General features: G+C 36.5%; 2 protein-coding genes across 4 annotated transcripts in view; one reads left to right on the forward strand and one right to left on the reverse strand.

The window, feature by feature from the left end:
• The window catches only part of LOC138012400 (uncharacterized), a 12250-nt gene extending 7012 nt beyond the window's left edge, over positions 1-5238 (forward strand). The window contains exons 3-4 of the mRNA XM_068859145.1: positions 2549-2647; positions 4235-5238. Coding sequence (XP_068715246.1) covers positions 2549-2647; positions 4235-4348 — 213 coding nt within the window. The 3' untranslated portion in view covers positions 4349-5238. The remainder of the gene's footprint in view (positions 1-2548; positions 2648-4234) is intronic.
• Positions 5239-6154: 916 nt separating this feature from the next.
• Positions 6155-20000, reverse strand: part of LOC138012399 (uncharacterized) — an 18772-nt gene continuing 4926 nt past the window's right edge. For 2 of the 3 annotated variants that reach the window (XM_068859143.1, XM_068859142.1), the window contains 16 exons: positions 19179-19238; positions 18897-18959; positions 18560-18706; positions 18138-18177; positions 17862-17935; positions 16403-16466; positions 15636-15748; positions 15017-15106; positions 13428-13539; positions 12021-12160; positions 11519-11579; positions 11255-11313; positions 10982-11098; positions 8699-8827; positions 7204-7294; positions 6155-6671 (listed from right to left, as the gene is read on the reverse strand). In XM_068859143.1, coding sequence (XP_068715244.1) covers positions 6628-6671; positions 7204-7294; positions 8699-8827; positions 10982-11098; positions 11255-11313; positions 11519-11579; positions 12021-12160; positions 13428-13539; positions 15017-15106; positions 15636-15748; positions 16403-16466; positions 17862-17935; positions 18138-18177; positions 18560-18706; positions 18897-18959; positions 19179-19238 — 1404 coding nt within the window. In that variant the 3' untranslated portion in view covers positions 6155-6627. The remainder of the gene's footprint in view (positions 6672-7203; positions 7295-8698; positions 8828-10981; positions 11099-11254; positions 11314-11518; positions 11580-12020; positions 12161-13427; positions 13540-15016; positions 15107-15635; positions 15749-16402; positions 16467-17861; positions 17936-18137; positions 18178-18559; positions 18707-18896; positions 18960-19178; positions 19239-20000) is intronic. The other variant, XM_068859144.1, reaches the window with a different exon arrangement.

Raw genomic sequence — 20000 nt, forward strand, 5'->3', positions numbered from 1 at the left:
TATTGGCTTCAAGGCAGACATAAAGTTTGCTTCATCTTCTTTTTCGTAGCAAGTTTAAGCGTGTACTCTGTGCATCTGACAGCTTTTCACAACAAAAGGTTACTGCATGAAGCTAACCCCTGTCCCACAGGGTTAGTATCTGGATGGGAAACCTCAAAATATGTGACTTGCTATCAGACAGAAAATTCTATTTTAACACTCAAAAATGCAAGCTAAGCAAGGTACAGATTTTCCTAGCCTGCTTCATGCAAAACAAATATTGATGCTAAAGTAAATAAATATTGATACACAGTTTTTAGGAAGAGCAGAAGGAAGTTTTTAGGAAGTGTAAATCAAGAATAAAAAAGTTGCCATCAGCAACAAAATTTGCGACATGAAAACAACATCAAATTCGTGCCGCAAACATAAAAAGTTACTATGATCAGTGAAAAACTTTTTGGGAGATTTTAGTTACGTTCAATTTTTCTATTGTACTTTTGGCTGCACAAATAAATCGCAAAATTGACAGTTGTAAGTTTTAACTTGTAGCCAAAAGTAGGTGGAAAAGTAGGATTAGTTACAAGTGCAGGAAATCATTTTGACACAATTTGGAGACTGCTGTTCAAGAAATTCACAAACAAGTCACTTATGCAAGCCAAGCAAACATATTATGGGAAAGCTGTTCACAAATTCTTGTGACTCGTTCTTGATAAGCCAGTTCTCTGTGACGTAACAAGCACAAATAGGCGTCAGTTCTTTCTTTCTTTTTTCCTCAGATTTTGAAAGCGTGTTCGCTTAAAACCCCACTGGCAAAAGTTTGAGCTTTGATTTTTATCCAAAGGCTGTTTATTTTGAATGTAACATTTGGATTTCATGGTCCGCCATTACTCAAGTTCAAAACTGACCAATTGGACCCCAGAGGGTTGGATCTAGGAAAAAGTGACGTCATTGACTCGCTAGCTTAAAATTTCAGCGTGTAAACGCAACTTATTATATATGCAAAACATGAGTTTACAAATCGGAAAGCCCGAAACTCCCGTGCTGCATATTAATTCGGCCGCGTACACACATTGCATTCTTAAACCAGCGAGTCTTTGACGTCATTTTCTCCTTGACCCATCTCTCTCAGGATTTTAAAGTTAGTAATAGTAAAGTCTCTGCTTACAAGCCAGAAGGCTCATCAGGCCGGCACTTATCTCCGGTTTCATTAGCATGGAGCGACTAGGAGTATTTCTACTCCCCCCTGGATGGGATGCTAGTCCATCGCAGGGTTACCCCCAGCATTTTGCTGGTACCCATTTATACACCTGGGTGGAGAGAGGCACCGTGAGAGTAAAGTGTCTTGCCCACGAACACAACACAATGTCCCCCCCCCAGCCAGGACCCAAACCCTGACCACTCGATCCAGAGTCGAGCACTCTAACCATGAGGCCACTGTGCCTCCCACAAAGTTAGTAATGGCAGACCAACAAATAACAAAATTCCAGTTAAATTAAACAGGTGTCTTTTAAAAAAAAATCAGAACTTAAAACTTGGGTCACTTAGTGTTTAGTTAATTAACATAGTTTTGAAATCCAAAGAAAAAGAATTATTTTTTGGTCGTAGTAGCACTTTAAGTATGGCATTTTAAATCAAAACATTTTCCCCTTGTTTGGTATTAGGGTTAGGGTTAGGGTTAGAGCATTAATTTTGTTGATGTGAATGTATGTACATGTATTCATTTTTCCTCAGTGTTTTCAGTGTACTCATTTGCATAAAGTAGTGTCTGTACCCCTAAAATTGTGCTAAATTCTGCTGTATCTCAAAAACTGGAAGTGAATGTGCAAAAGTATTTTATGTCATTATTTATGAGACAATGGTCTTTCAAAACCTGCAGGAAAAAGAGGTATGACAAATACCCTAACCCTAACCCTAGTGCTTAAAAAAATTAATTTAACTGAGATTTAAATGGAAAACAGCAGCTGGATGGCAACCTTTGCCATCCAGCAGAGAGTTCTTTTACATTTTTCAAACTTTCAAACCACTCTAAAATCATCCACTTACATGCAAAAGTCAGTGGCCTCCAAATTGACATTTCTTACTAATTAAGTAATGGTCCGGCTAAGAAGCAGGCAGAAAACAATAGCCCTCGGCAATAGGGTCAATAATTTTGTGGTGCTAATTGGCGCATAGAGCAAAAGCCAAATTTCACCAAGATACAGATAATAGGGGTAGGGAAAAGACAAGGCCTAAAAATGAGGTTTTTTTAAAATATGTTCTTAGTTTTTTCGGTTTTTTTTTGTATTAGCCAATGAGATGAGCCGATTTAAATGGAATTAACACTTAACTGTTCGCACCTTTTTAATGAGTTTTGCCGTACTCTTGCCTACCTTTTAGCTGGTCCATTACTTAATTTTCATCCCGCTCTTTCCATTTCTAGCATCTATTTTGTACCACAACCACTTTTTATGATCAACAACTGAAGGTCATGTGACATGGTCAAGCAAAAGGCCTATTGGATAGACCATTATAGATATAGGGGTTTAGTTTCTAAGGAAACTACAATTGAGATAATAAATCTTTGTTTCAGGGTTTGCCTTTCAAAAGTGTCAAACATGTTTTGACGACAATTGACTGCCAGCCAACGCAACAAAATGGAGTATTAGTTTTTGTACTTGGGCAACTAAAGGTATTTGTTTTGTTATTAGTCAGTCTTAACCCTAGCAGCGATGCTACAAGTTGCAAAATTACACTTCACCTTCTTGGGATTCGAACTCGGTATCTCTTCCTTCAGAGGCAATCACAATGACCACTAAAGCATGGAAGACTACGTGATCGATTTATGGGCAAATATTTATTAAAGAATTATGTGCGTGACAGGAACAAGTTTTCTTGTTTTCGTTGCACTTAATGCAATGTCTGGTTATTGTATGACTGTAACAGATGTCATAATTTTATAATTCTCCCAGTATTGTTAAGAAAGAGTATTAAATAATTTTAAATATCATCATAGAGACTTGCAAAGCACCTGTTCCTTGTACATTGAAAGGGGAATTGTAGATACAGTGGGTATTGGTAGTTAGAAAAGCTGTTCTTTAACGGGAGTGTCTCATCAATTTTGCAACCTGTTGTAGCTTGGTCCTAAGTGCAGAATACCCAGCCAATTATTTCAGTGCCATTGAAGGAGATTAACTCTTACTGTATTGACATGTTTGTAAAAGGAAATTAATGCCACCAAAATGCTGACAGGAGCAGTCAGAAATGGCTTGGTATTCTGAAGTAGCTCTGCCCTGTGATTACACTAAAAACCTGGGCTTGGTTCTTCAAAAGCCGGTTAACGCTGATAATCCCAGATTAAAAATTAACCAAGGAGTTTAAATCTCCACTCCCAAATTCTGTTCAATGCTGACATTCGGCAAAACTTTACATTATAAGAAGTCAATCTTGAAAAACAAAAATCAACAAAAGAAACTTTCACCAAAAAGTAGAACATAAAACAAAAAATTACGCTAATCCTGGATTAAGTTAATCGGCTTTCGAACAACCGGGCATTGGTCTAATAGGAGGCAGAGCTCAATGGAGCTAGTACTGTAGGCAGAGTTTAATGGACACCACCCAACAGAGACAAGTAAATGGTTAAAAAAAGTCAAAAATAATCTGTTTCTGCAAATTTGGATGACAATTACTTATGGAATCTGATCAGATATGTTCTTTTCTTAAAGAAACAGAGAATTTAAATCTTAGTTGTTGTGAAGAAAAAGAAGAGCTGGTTTTAGGTGTTGTACATGTATCTTCAACAGTGTTGGAACTGAAACTGTTTGGTCTCATGGGTTATTGGCAAAACAAGAATGACTTGTATGCCGGGGAAAGGACTTGCATATGACGGGTGTAAATTTCAGATTTTGGTCTCACGTAGAGTGTATGGGTAAATATGTAGCCGTGAAGGTCTTGTTTAGGGTTTCATGCCAAGAAATCTTTTCTTCATGCGTAGAAATATCTATTTAACCCATTGACTCCCAGGGGTTCCCCATTGATGAGTAAAATCGTCTGGCGTTAGACAGAGTAAAATACTAAGTCTGGCCAGTTTCGGCCGGTTTGGATGTCAAAGGGTTAAGTTAAAATTTCTGACGATCAGCCCCACCCCTTCTTTTCCAGATCTCCCCCCCCCCCAGTTCCTTCCTGGGCTTGCATGAAAGCTTCCAGCCAGTTAAAGAATGATGTAAGGAATCTGTTTAATATGAATTTAAACTCAACCCGTAGTTTTTAATTTCTGCAGACAGATGATGACCCTCCTCATGGCTTCAGTCAGACATTTCACCTTATACCAAGTGGCCCTTCCAATTATGTAGTCCTTAACGACATCTTCAGATTATCTCTCCACCATGGATAAAAATAAACTCACAATTACTTTAGTCTGAGGAGAGAGAAGTGGATGTGATCAATATTATTTGTTTTAGCCACATTTGTCTAAAAAGCAAGGATGAAGGACACAGGTTGAAGCGTTAGGAGTCGTGCACTTTAATGTCATCATGTCTGTTGTCACTTTCTCAAATATCCAAGTCTGAAGTCTCTAATATTGTAACTTCCTTGTCTCAAACAAGATGCGCAGACTTGTATGAACAGTTCATCAGAAAGACCATCAAGTTTGGCTTGGTGAAGCAACATGATTCAACTGGTTAGGTGTAGCATATCATCATTAATTAAATTGCTGGCTAATTTTGGGGAGCTGAATGCATAAATTTCATAATTTTTTTTTCTTTTTTCAAGTGATGGTTATTTTTATTAATTAACCCATTGACTCCTGGGGGTTCCCCATTGGAGAGTAAAATTGTCTTGCGTTAGACAGAGTAAAATACTAAGTATGGCCAGTTTAGGCTGGTTTAGGGATGAAAGGGTTAAAGACAAATTTTGAGCCACATGTGGTACTTAAATGCTGCAATAACTTGTTGAAAGCTATCCCAAAAAAGGACTAAGATATTAAGTTCTTTCCTTCAATTCTTGTTTTTAACATGCCATTATAAAAGTTATTTTCCAGTTATTGCTCAAAACGTGGTCACAATTTAATAACCTATTATGAAAAAGAAAGTTATGACATTTATGCACAGCACTCAGATTCAGTTCTCAGAAAACAGCATTTTTGTATCTCTGTGTTACAATATGGTGCCCAAGAAAGTGTTTTGTGAACATATCTTAGAGTATTTTTTATTGATTTGTAAGCAGTTCTCCTGTTATTGCAAAACATTGTTTCAAATAAAGTTTTAATCAACATTGTTGCAAGTACAGATGTTTAGGTGTAATGTGCTTGTGTATAGGATGGGAAACTTGTTGCTTGGCAACGGGTGAAAGGACACCTGAAAAATCATAGTCCTAGACAGGATTCAAACCTATGAATTAATCCTCTTTCTTGGGAAGTCCTGAAAATCTGTTACTGGACTTGAGAAGGTGGAAGATGGAAACAATGAAAGAGTGGGGAGGAAAATATGTACCATGGGGCTTGCTAAAGGGGATGGCAGGTGGGACATTATAATGGCTCTCACACAGACACCACAATGATTCTCTTTGTGTTCACTTATCAACTGTACAAATTGCTGGCTTGCTAGTGATTAACATTGCATTGATAGCTTGAGGAAAGGGATGTCACACCTGTGTTTTTCTTGATATAAATTTTTTAACTCTTTCAAAATTATAAATTATTGTGTGAAAGATGAAACAACAACAATGATATTAAGGGCGTGTTCAATTGACCCTATTCCGGAATAAGAATATGTGGCGTGGTGATTAAAACGGTATGTTTGGCCCGTTTCGAAGAAGCAAGGATAAAAATATGTTTAAAATAGAATTTTAGCCAATGTTTGACAATTTTAACGTGAATCTCCACAAAAACGAAGGATTTCTAACTTATATTCCATGTATTCCTATTCCGGAATACGGTGAATCGAACGCACCCTAAATGTAAGGAGAAATGTACATTGTAGACTCAGAAAAATATCCGAGTCCCAGATGGGATTTGAACCCACGATCCCTCTGTGATCTAGTCTCCAGTAGATCAGTGGTTAGAGCATCCGACTAGATCACGGAGGGTCGTGGGTTCAAATCCCATCTGGGACTCCGATATTTTTCCGAGTCTTCATTTCTCCTTACATTTAATATCAAAATTATAATTATAATGCTCAGAGAAAGAAAGGAAATCAAAGGAGACAGCAAACCAAAGTAGATGATATATTTTCAAAGTAGAAATGGTACCGGTAATAGAAGCCTTAAGTGACGCTTAAACCACAGTTTGATTTGATACAAAATTACAGTTTTCTTAAAGACAAGCAAAGGGATTTACCAGTACTTCACTGATTACAAAAATGATATTTTTGAAAATAATCTTCACCATGGTTTTTGAATCACTTTACACATTAGGCACAAGGGTGTTTAGAAGTGCTTTAATTAAGTGATTAATGGCTATCACAGATTGATACCATTTGCACTTTAAATTAAGTACTGTACAGGAATTTGTTTTTGTGCCCTTTTGAAAAAAAATGTTTAAATATTATAATAGGACTGCACTTAAGAAAATAATTTTGATAGCCAAACTTAATTCAAGTACAACATAAGAATTCTCATTAATTTTTATATAAAAATCTTTGACACAAATTCATTGTCTGATGACTGTCGAGACGTCTATCTGTATGTATGTGCTGTACTGTCAGCAGGTACAAGACCAACTGCAAAAATGAAAATAATGAGTAAGTACCAACTTGAAGAAAAAAAATAAGATGCAGCAGTGTGCAAACTCATTGAATTTTAACTGAAAATCTGATTCTAATGTAGATACCCCATTTTGAACAGTCTAGTGCATCAGGTCTGCCTTTTGATGTCACTGAGCTTGTTAAAACTATAAGGTGCATGGTTTACTGTAACTATTTAAAGCCTTTAGTGTCAGTAAAAAATTAAAGGTTAGTTTATTCAGGAAATTTTCAAGTGAATTATCTGTTCAGATCACTCCAAAAGCGTGTAAAAGTAAAGCATGAAAATAACACCATTCCAAGAAACTCGTAGAAACTTGTGCGTCAAGAATTGATTCAAATGGTCATTTTTTTTATGAGGAGGGAGGGGGTCCTTTTGATAAGTGGCATTTCTTCATTCTCTGAAAATTATTGTTGTGTTACATGTACCAGCTTTAATTTCTACCACAAGGTGTGCATATTTTTCGAAACCAATATTTTTCTCTAAAATTACAACTTCTAGTTTCCTTACGTTTTTGCTTTCTTGCAAAATCCTTTTGTTCTTGGCTGAGTGGGGCACCTGCCCCTGGCCTTCCCCACATTCTGTCCATTGTTTTCAAATGCTGTTGGACAAAAAGTAATCAAAGAATAATGACTACAATCATTGTGAAGCAGGGCAGAGTGCATGAACTTTTAGTAGGCAGCAAGGTCAAATGGCAAAGGCGTTGGATTTGCATGTTTGAGGTTTCATGAGTTCAAATCCTTCGACGACCACTTTATTGCACTTCCACAATAAAAAAAGCACATACTTTATTCACCCTGAGATTAAAGTTGCGAATAATTTATCTGGGTGCATGCCCCACCAATTTGAAACCAATTGGCCAAACTGCTCTCTTGGTAAAACAAATTTTGGACCGCTGTGTTCAAAGGAGATTGTGCATTCAACTCTGATATGACCAAAGCCCAGATTCTTTGAATAAAAAATTCTGCCTTTGCAGTAACTAGAATTCTTGGCTAAGGTTGGTAAATCATAAGACCTATCTCACAACCCTTTTTAATTTTGTACACACTGTCACAAAGAGTAGTGCATACCATACGTAGTTATCCATGTTGTTGAATGGCCTAAGGGTACAACACCTCCCTAAAAGTCCTGACTCCCATTACATTAATTTTTATTTTTCACGTAACTATATGCAAAACCACTTAAGCTCACAATACTAACATTGTTGGAAGTCACCAAATGGCTTCTTTCTGATCCCACAGATAATTACTTGCAGGTGGCATAACAAAAGCAGCATTTTATCCTCACATATTTTAAGGGAAGACTGGTCCATTAACTGTAGCTGTGTGAATATTTGACTCCCCTAACCCTTGATAGGAGATGGCTTGTTCCCTTTTCTCTTTAAATATTTGCTTGTCTTCCCCAAATAACTTTCAAACTTGTTCAGTTTTTTTATCCATGAAATAATATTGTTTATGTTCTCTATTAAGATATTTTGTCATTGATCCCCTGTTCCCCAGTTGAAATTAGGCATGCTCCATTTTTCCCCAAAACCCCTGGGAGAGCCTCACAGCTCTTTGTGAGAACTAAAATTCACTAGCCCTAAGCCCTAAGATTCAACCTTTGGGTTAGCCAAACCTATGTATCTCTCTATTTTCAGAATGCCACAAGTTTTTCGGGTCTGCACACCCTGTTTAAAATGGCCAATCAGAATATAATTATTGTCAAACGAGGACAAAAATAGCACAAACAATGTATGCAGATAATTGTGCAAATTTACTCCTGGACCAGTGTTTTAATCTCATCATTGTATAAAAACAAACACTGTGCAACTTTATCTAGTGATTATGGTTGTCAATCCAAAAGTAATTGGCCTTAGCTGATGCAGTGACCTTGCCAAGTACTTTATTATTATGTTATGAGTTATTTTGTATTTTTGTTCAGGGGGGGGGGGAAGTTAATAAAATTATAACAATAACTGGACCACATAATTATTTAACCCACTACTGCAAGAACATTTTTGTACCTCGACAGACTTGATTCTTTGTTCCTCTGCACTCTTTTTTCGCTGTAAATCCCTCCAATGAGCTTGGGTTTCGAGATCCACATGATATTGATAGCTCTTCTCATTTTTTGGCCTCCTTATATTTAGGGCCTGACTCACAGAAAAAATAAAATTTCCAAATTGTGAGAACTCTTCACAGGAATACAGTAGAACCCCGCTCTACGGACACCCCCTTAATACGGGCAGTTTTGTTTGTCCCGACAAAAAGCTCATATATTTTCTCTAAAATTAACCCGCTTTATACGGACACCAGTTAACACGGACAACGGACACTTTTCTGTGTCCCAAGTCATATATTGTCAACCCCGCTTTACGGACACTGGTTATCTGCACACTGTCTATTTTCATTGTCATAATTATGTGATAATAATTATTGTAGACATTGTACCCTGTTCAAATAATGACAGATTTTTATGGGTTAATAATATTTTATTACTAAAAAGTGTGACATATTTGATTTTGAACAGCCTGTCTTTCTTCCGGTGTTCACGTACATGTATAATCCTTTCATAGTCCTGACATTTTCTCTGAGAGCCCGCTTAATACGGACACCTGGATAATACGGACACTATGGCCTGTACCCTTGGTGTCCGTATTAACCGGGTTCCACTATAGTTCCATTTCAAGAATAGTAACTGTTAAACTGCCTTGCGCAAAATTATTTTAGCTCTAGTACCTTCCTGTATGTAATAAATTTCTCCACTTTCCCCCAAAAAATTAAGTTTTCTTGTGCATTTATCAAGGAGCCAGCTTCACCAAAACCGAATGGGGAGGGTAGTATCTCTTGTTGAATACTATATTTCATTATTGGCTGTATAGTGTGGTACTTCCTACTGTTTTCTGCGCCAAATCCATTGTTATCTTTGTTCGCTGAATTGTTCTTTTGCACAATCCTAAACCCCATTCAGTGAGGTACGACAAGACCCAACCGAATCACCATTAAAATAATGGGGAACCAAAATGTTAGTTGACTGTTGCCATTACATTATCTCACTGTGCGTGTCTCAACCACTAAATTGTGATATTGTAAATGGCAATCTGGGTGGTGGGGGTTGTGAGAGGTAAGTGGGAAGGTAGGGGGGAGGGGCCAACTAGAACAGGCAGGTATTGAATTCAATATCATTTTTGGCAGAAAATGGGATGCTAGGGAGAAATCACTAAAAAAGGTGATTTCTTTTCTCTTGACTGCAGCCTATTGTTTTAAACATGACTTCTTTGTATATATAGAACCTTATTAATCTTGTTCTCCAATTATTTATATTCGTTCACAAGATCGAGCCAACTGCCTCCAGTCTAACTTAATTAAAAAGTTGGCACATGCAATGCAAAGATTGTCATATTATACATGAAGATTCAAATAGTCTAAGTTCAAGGCACTGACTATTAAACTGACTTGGACTGCAAGGATGGCGTAGTGGTGAATTATTAGCACTCGCCTCTCACCAATGTGGCCTGGGTTCAATTGCGGACTCGTTGCCATTTGTGGGTTAAGTTTGTTGTTGGTTCTTTCTTTACTCTGCTCCGAAAGGTTTTTCTCTAGGTTCTCCGGTTTTCCCCTCTCCTCAAAAACCAACACTTCTAAATTCTAATTCGATTGGATGCAGGACCTCCCTGAAAACCACTTTTGGGTGAGTGGAGCTTCCAAGGTAAATATCACTAATAATAATAATAATAATAATAATAATAATAATACTTATCATTATTATTATTATTATTACTATTACTATTATTACTATTATTATTATTATTGTTGTTGTTACCTTTGTACACGGGATGATCTTTTTCCGATTTAGGGAGTGAGTCATAGACCATGACCAAAGGTCACTTAGAGTTATCTCCTTACTCTAGAGCTCCAATAGTTTTCTCAAAATCCTTGCAGTTCCTAGTAGTGTATTTTTTTTTTTGAGTACTGAAATGCTAATGTTTACGTCCAACTTTTCCAGCCACTTCTCCAGGTCTTTTGTAACACACTTCCCAATGATCCAACAATAACAATAATTATTGGTACCACAGCCTGCACAGTTCCCATGTTCCACATTTTTGCAATTTCTCTTTTAAGCTCCTGATACTTTTCAACTTTCTCATTCTCCTTTTCAAAAATTCTTTTATCTGCTGGTACATCATCATCATCATCATCATCATCATTATTATTATTATTAAAAACAGACTACATGTAGTCTATCAAGAGTGATTACCAGGTTACATTCTGTTGTCTTCAACTGAGGCTAAATGTGCACCACTAACCTGTGAAGTAACATCTGAGGTGTTCTTCTTTGATGCAACAATTTCTTTTGTACCAGCATCATAGCTTGGCTGCCCAATTATGCCAGATCGAACCCAAGAAGCCACATCTTTATCAGTCTGAAATAAAGAAAATACTAATACTTAAGGTTCAGCTTTGCTGAAAGAATTAAGAAAAATAGCATTTGATTAAATTTAGAACAGTCAACATACCGGTAACTTATCACATTTACATGTACGGTATTTTCTTCCGAAAACTAGCATTCTTAAACTTACTTTTAACAGGTCATCATGTTCAGCCTTGCGCCTCTGTTTACTTTCTTCACTCTGGTTAACTGTTGAAAATAATTATTAAAATAAAAATATATATATGTAAAAAGATTCTCAAATGCACTGCTTCATGTATCGGAAGAACAATAATTTCATTATTTTTACTGATACTTTTATCAGTGAATCAGTTAAGACCACAGAACATTTTATTTGAGACCATTGTTAATATCAAAGGTTGTAAAAAATGGCCAACATAATTTTCAAACATACTCAAAGTTGAAAGTAACTGATGCTTTGCTTGAACATCCATCTTTCCTTGTGGTGAAAAGTCCTGTCATGACATAGAGAGGGAATAAGGAAGCTTACAAAAACCTTCAGGCATTTATTGTAAATTAGAGATGGCTAGCTCAGGGCCTCAAATTAAATTACTCTTAAATTTGTACTCATGCCACTTTATCAAGCATGTGGAATCTCAGGACTGTCACTACAAAATTTCAACAATTCATTATATAAAGTGGACAGTTACTTGTGAAAATACATTGTTTGTGGTTAGTCTTACGAAGCTCCTTTCATCCCGACTGAGGGCCTCATCAGAGACCTTTCTGCTTGGCAAACTTGTTGGGCATCACGCCCAAAGTCCCGTTCGCTAACAAAATGATGACAGCATTCTCATAAGGATTCCAGACCGTGCAATTTCACAAGTGAAAAAATTCATTACATTCTTCACAAAAACTCTAGAGATTTAATAGTTTGAAATAATTATAATACTTACACTTGAATCATGCACTACTTTTCCAGCTGTACGGGTTTGGATTTGCCCTTCAGGGTCTTTTATTGGTGCCCCTGCCCCAGATCTTCCCCAGGGGTCATAGACATTCCGTTTATCTACTGGGCTGAAGTCACGAACTGTTTCTGAGAAAAAAAAGGCACCACAATGATTGACAAGTTCACAAACGAAAAGACTTACCCTCAGATCTTTATGTTCGTGAAAAATATGCATATGGCCAATAAATTTTACCAGTCTTGTTAAGTAGCAGACATATTTCTGAAAGCAACAGATGTGACATTTGCTGACGTTGCAAAGTGCGAGCCACCTACAGGGGTCTGGAGGAAATCCCCCCCCCCCCCCCGGAATTTTTTTAAATAGAAAACTAGGAAATGGCACTGTTTCCAGTGTTTCCGGAACTCAAACATCAGTTTCCCAGGAAAGGCTGGAGTTCACTCAAATTCCCTTTAAAACAGTAGTAAAAAAAAAATTATAAATAACAAAATTATAATACTAAATAAAGCTGCAAACCCCTCAAATATTGGGATCAAAGTACCAGCCATGGAATGGGGAACAACCAGACAAAACAGCTGGCTTCCCGCCTCAAATGAAAACTCTGATAATTTATAATTTTATTGTTTGATGACAAAGCACGCTATAGAGTGTTTTCACTCACGTGACAAAAATAAATGCTAATTTGATGAAACAAAAGAAACTATTTGCACAAAAATATAGTTCAATTCCCAGATAATTAGTTTGGAACACCAACATGGCTGCGGTGATGTCATGTGAAAACCCTCTACAACCAGATTCTTAAATGCAGTATTACGTAACTTAGAATATTGATTTGGAATGTTTATGAAATTTTAAATTCAAATAAAAATATTACAATTGCTTAAAAGTGTTGCTGTGAGGATTCAATGAGAGGAGTAAAGAGAGGGAAAGAAGCAGCATAAGTTTGTTATTATATTTTTTCAATTATATTATCAGTGGCGATCTTTTTCAATTACCGGTACATGCATGCCATGACCTAGCCTGTGTACCTGGCGGGATGTCTTATTGCAGGATTATTTTACACTTGCGAGTACAATGTTTTTGGCTGTGGGTAGGCTGCAACTGGCATGGGGACTATAGTAGTTTTGAAATCACTCGCAGCCAAAACACAAACCAAATATTCCGCCAGCTATGCAAGCTAGCATGACCTACTTTTCAATGCAAGCACAATACCAAAACCAATACCGGTATGTTCACTTAAAAAAAAGACAGAGTAAGTGTTTTGAAAATTTTACTTACAGAGAGAGCTACTGTTTCTAAAAAAATGATAAGTGACTGGGTTTGATAAAACAAAATTATTGTGACTTGCTCAAACATGGTCATGAAAAGGAGATTTCAAATTTGATCAAAAAAACTCACGCCCATTTGAGCCTTTGGTCAATGTTTGTCCTTTCCGTAACTTTAAGTTGCCATGTTCATCAACATTTGGAGCTCCAGCCCCTGGTCGACTGGTAAATATTCCTGTTTCATCCTATTAATCAGAAAATGGTGTTATTTGTGATTGTCTAGACCAATGCGATGTAATTTAAGGAGGCTCAACCAGTTTTAACACTTGAAAGAAACATTCTTAGTAGAAGGATTAGCACTTGATCACTTCACCATTTAACAGCAATTGTTATGGTACCAAGTCAAACGCCAGTTATTGCTGAAAAGATTAGACCATTTTTGTGATGTAATAAGTTACCATGGCAACAGGAAAGCCCTGCAAAAACACCACATATTTTGGCTTTAGCTGCTCATATCTCAAAAACGAAGTCAGTGACCACCATTTCTTTCTGCAAAGTTAAAAAATATATATGTGGAGCAGATTTAGAGCCACCTTAACTAATTGATAATTTTAGATAGCTCTGAATCCGCTCCACAGACTTTTTTTTTAACTTTCTAGAGAGTTTCATCTTCACTTGCTGATTCCTTTTGTACAATAAAAAATTGGAGTCAATGAGTTAGTTTTTCACATGTGAGCAACTAAAGCCAAAAAATAGAGTGTTTTTTCAAGGCTTTCCTGTTGCCATGATAACTTTTTACGTCACAAAAATGACTATGACTATGTTTAGCAATAATTGATGTTTCACACGGTACCATAACATTGTAACATTGCTGTTATGTGATAAAGTGTTGTTGTGTTAATCCTTCTAATAGCAAGGTCTCTTGAAAGTGCTGAAATTGATTTGAGCCACCTTAAATTGCATATCAAAAAAGCTTATCTAGCATGTTGCCTTAGAACAGGAACAGAAATAGAAAAAATGGAAATGACATTAATATTCAAATTTGTTGGTTGCAATTAGCTCTTCGATTATGTCACCTTAAGGGCTCTCAATATAACTGTGAGAGCTAGTTATTAATAACAGTGATAATAATAATAATAATAATAATAATAATAATTATTATTATTATTATTGTTATTATTATTAATATTAATATTATATTAATATTATAACTTGTAATGGAATGACACAAATATCTTTCGCTTGGCACAATCAACATTTCATGAGAAAAATTTATGTTTTACACTGTAGGAAGAACTGAAAAAAATTAGGAAGTGTAGACTTCAGCTCCATCATTATAATGTTAATATTTAACTTGGAATACCGGTACCGTATAAGAACAGAAACCTATTCTAGAACGTGGACACTTGGCAAGTGAGAAGATTAAACCTATATTCTCTTCAAAACAGATCTGCTAAACCTAAAATACTAGTAAATAACTAAAATTAATCAATTTACCTCTTTTCCCGAATTTAAACTCTTGTAACAACCCCATGATAGCCCCTTATATATGATGAGGACTTGAGAAACCAACTACACACAATCAAACTATGACACAATCCTCATGCTAACGAAGCTAAAATTAACATGACTTGACTTAAAAGGTAATGCAATAACGTCACAATGTCATATCATGTTGATGTCACATAACTTTCTTTGTTTAAAAAAAGCATTGTTATTTACCGCATTCCTTTGTTGTACTGCAGGCTTTTCCTTCCTTCCATGTATGTTAAATGCTGGAGGGTTACCAAAGCCTCTTCCCCAAGGATTATACTGTCAGTGGTTAATCAATTTTACAAATCACTAATTAGTTCCTAGACAAAGTCTTTTATGGATAGAGGGCTGGACAATCTGCAAGCCAGCATTTAGTCTAAGCACCCAATTCAAATAGCACCTGATAAACAGCATGCAGTTATTAAGTCTAAGCACCCATTTTAAAACGGTTTGCCATGTTGCATTGCATTGGCTTGCATGATTTGCAGTCATGGCTCACACGGCACGCATGGCTCGCAGCCATGGCTCCCATGAGTCGCATGCATAGCTCACTGGCTCGCACATTGTCCTAACTCTGGATAGAGGTCATGTAGTGTAGGGTGATTCCACAGTAAATTATAATTATATAGATGGTAAGATACAATTTTCTATAAACTCAAGGTTGGAGCATGTGCAGCTGTAGGCAGCTTTGGGAATAATATACGCAATGAGGCAGAATCAAAGTAACATGATTTGAAAGCAATCAAGAGGCTATGGTGTTAGTCTTTTGATTACACAATAGGATTAAGCTTTCCATTATTGTTCTTACCTCTGTTGAGTCCCTGTCTTGGCTGTCAAAGCCCTGTGGAATTCTCTGGTTCACCTTACGAAGTTCCTCAATATCCTTAGACAATGTAGTGGGAAATCCTGCTTTCACAGTTCCTTCAAAAGTTTAAATGGAACTCTTCTTAGTTTTATGACTTGTATGCATAAAGTTTCCCTTACATGAACTTTACATTTTCAGTAGCAAAAAAACAACAATATTATGAAACTCAAATGATCTTTATGGAAACTGCAAACTACCAGCAGTTCATTACTATATAATTATCACATGCAAGACAGCGGGACTGGACAATTTGCGAACCAGCAAGTAATGCAAACCATGCGAGTCTCGCATTTAAGTCTACGCACCCACTTCAAATACATGTAGCGCTGATAAACAGTATTTATTAAAGTCTAAGCACATTTTAAACGGTATAACTTAGCTTTCAATATATAAGTGTATAACTTGCATGTTGCCTCGAATTTTGACTCGCATGGCTTGCCATGTTTGCTTGCATGGTTCACAGCCATGGCTTTCATGGCTTGCATGGCTTGCAGCCATCATGGCTTGCATGGCTCACACATTGTCCTCACTCCTGGACAGCTAAGGAAATAAAATTTCGGATAGAATATAAAAAAATTTTGGGATTAGTCAATTAAGCATACAAGAAAATCTCCTGCAAAACTATGTCAGTAACAAACTTAAAGACACCTTGCATGCATACACAATACATGTACATGCCTCATCATAAAAATTATCTGTAACAATCATACCAGAGCCTGTTTTTCTTGGAGCTCCAGCTCCTTCCTTTCCAAATTGTCCACTGTATGCCTCGATCTACAAAAATTAATTTTAAAAAAGTGAAATATTTTAAAGTTCATGTAAACGAATTGTAATAGTATACAGTTCTTTAATATAGTACATTAAAGAACTGTATGCTACATGTTTTGCAACATATTGTAAACCTCATTTATAATGATAAGCAGTAACCTTAATGTTAAGTCTTGAACGTTTTTGTGAGGTATTTTTAATGCATTAATTTGAAAAAGAGAAAACAAAAGGTTCAAAAAGGGATAAGGAATATAATATTGCTGTTCAATAATAAAAAAACACTTTGAGATTAGGTATGTGTGACAGCAGTTTTCTTTAATTACAAATGCCACTGGTCGCTATTTAGAAATTCTGAAATGTGACATTAACCCTTTGACGCCCTAACCGGCCTAAACCGTATAACGCCAGATTATTTTACTCCGCCTAATGCCAGGCGATTTTACTCGTAAATGAGGAACCCCTGGGAGTCAATGGGTTAAGCTTCAGTTTAGGGCAAAACTTCAATTAGCTACTGGAGCGTGTAAAGTTCAGGTTGCAGGGTAGGGTTGAAGGTTATTGCATGATTTACCACAACTGAACCCAAACCTTTACAAAAATGCTTGAGGCTTCAACATTATCTAAAGCATATTAATTTAATTAAGTGTTTAGGCCTAATGTTAGTAGCATTAATATTAGTAAAGGTTTGGGTTTTTCAGCTATGGTGAAACATGACCCTAACCTGCACCACCTGAGTCCTGCAGTTTACACCCTCCATATAATTACCAATTCCAAACATTGTGGAAATAGGTGTTCTCTTTAGCCCATTGACTACGTACTGGCAATGAGATTTACAAGTTTTTACCCTGTCTAATGTCAGATGATTTTATTTGTCAACTGGGGGAATCCAAGGGCACCTGAGGGGTGAATGGGTTAAGTTATCTCTTAAGATTTTGTAAGGTTAGATACATTTTATTCAACGTTCTTCTTTAGGTTTGAGGAGCAAGTGTTTCACAGTCGGTTAGTGCACGGCCTTGGTGCATAGGGTCCTGAGTTCGATCCCCAGATCTGACATCCTTGTTTCGACTTCTTTCCTTTCAGTGTAGCCTAAGTAGCTTTAAACACCCTTAAAACGGAGCACTGATGGAAAGAGGGGGGTAAAATGAGCGCACCGTCGGCTTCCTGGGAGAGTACTCTCTAGAGAGTAAAGGAACTTCCAACGTTAAATAACGTGTACCTTTACCTCTACCTAGGTTTACAATCATGTTTATATATAATAAAAGGTTCAGCTTAGCAATGATGACGAAAAGCGTTGTTTCATTCTTTATGCCCAAAACAAAGACCCATGACTTGTATTAAGAAACCTGCTCTAATTTGCAGTACTAACAGTAGTATGTTCAGGTAATGGTAATATCAAGTTTTTACATGATGGATTTCATCTTCAATGCTTTTTTCTCTCTCAAAGATTTTTCTTGCTCGTGACCCTTCAATCATGGAGTCTGCAAATTGTATATTAACAAAAAGCAATTAGTGTGATCACAAAACCTGACTGGTCTGCCAATCAGAGTGATTATGAAACTCATTGGTCCCCATGATGAATTTTATAAGGAATTAAAGGGAGGCACATATTTATCATGTTATTCCCCTATTGTAAGCAACTTGCTTGTACCAATAAAAGGAAAAATAAAATGTTATTATCACCTAATTCCTGTCTGTATCTTTCATTGCGTCCTCCATATCTCTTTAATGAATCAATCATGTCAACACAAAAAAAAAAAAAACATTTTCATTGAAGCATTACAAACTGTAACTTGATCATTATGTGACAGAAAAACACTTAGGTTTGAATAAAATATAACCAGGTGAGTTTTTCCGAGGTGTCATACTCTCAGAAAATCTCGACTGGCCTTTTGTAGGTCTGGAGTCAAACTGGCCACCATGCACTATTAAACTGCATGTTACAATGAAAATAATAGACAAAGTGAAAATGAGAATGATATACACAATCATATGACATGAAATGTTGATAGAACCCACTGGGAACTCGAAAAAATCCAAGCCCCAGATGGGAAAATCATCTTAAAATTAAGTTATACTTATAATCAATAGATTATAAAACTCACCAAAACAGGTTCAACATCAACCTTATCCGCATGCTTTGGAAATCTTAACTCAGGATCAGAACGAAATCCTGCCACAATTCTTCCAGATTCTGTTCTGTTTGGTGCTCCACCACCTCCTTGTCGACCACCAAAGAGTTGATAATTACCCTAAAAATAATGGATGAATTTATGATCATTACATGTAAAAAAACTTGACTGTATTTATAACCAAATAAAATAATAATTTGCAATTAACTGCCTAGAGTAGACTGAAACATTTTCCCTTCCCACTAGTTAATTCCTAATTGCCTGATCTACACATATCTAGCCCACATTATGGTATACAGTTGCACAATACCTCTTGGACAAGAGTACTGACATTCCTTGTTCTTTTTGTTTCATGTTTTTCATCCACACCTGCCTGTAAAATAATATAAGAAAGGGGCTAGCTTCAAGTTCACCAATATATTAATTGTGACCAATTGTTGCAAAAGGCCTATTTAGAGGCACAGGTCAGAAACTTCTGGAAGAAAAACAAATTATTGAGCCAAACAGAGTCGCCTAATACATATTACCTACACCCAACGTAAAACACTACTTTTACCTCTTAAGGAAATTCAGTGACAATGATATATCTTACCAAAGGAGCCCCCCCTCCTGGTCGTCCCCAGGGATCATAACTACGAAGTTCTGCAAGGTCCTACAAAATAATTTCAAAACAAATCATGCAAAACAAGTTTCAGTGGCTTCTATACAGATAATCTTGAGTTTTGGTATTTAAGGCTGCTATCCACCAAAGATCATCCATCAGTAAGATCAAGGAGGATTCAGACACATGTACATTTATCAAAATTTGTGGATTCAAGAGCTTCAAGAGGACATGAGGGAGAAACATACTGTAGTGCATACTGAACTTGGAAGAAGAAGGTAATATACAGTGATGTGTGTGTATGAAGTACTCTCCCTAACTATGGTCTTTAACTGAGCATTATTAAGGCAGAACAAGTCATGGTATCTACTAGGAAACCTGTTAATGATAAATAATGTTATGGAAATTGAGACCACTCAGATGTGGTCAATAGTAAATTTTCCAAGAACGTGTCAATGCTTAATTACACCCAAGACCACCATTTACACATCACTTCTAGGCCAGCCTATAATCCTTTATATCTCACTAGATCTGAAACTTCAAACCCTGATGGAGATTGAGACTTAAAAAGTGAGGTACAAGCAGCTGAAATAAGAATTTTGTGCTTGATTTACAGTGATTCAAGAAGACACTGCGAAAGAAATGTTGACATGCATGAGTCCTTGAGAGGACTGTTAAGCATGTGATAGAATTGAAGACCCCTATGCTAGGAAGAGGCCAACTGGATGTCCAAGGACATTTAGGTTGGAATATTTGGTATTTCTAAAATCCTAATACGATCAACAAATGCAATCCTGGTTCAACCAAGAATGA

Source organism: Montipora foliosa, chromosome 8, assembly GCF_036669935.1.
Source record: "Montipora foliosa isolate CH-2021 chromosome 8, ASM3666993v2, whole genome shotgun sequence".
Lineage (NCBI taxonomy): Eukaryota > Metazoa > Cnidaria > Anthozoa > Scleractinia > Acroporidae > Montipora > Montipora foliosa.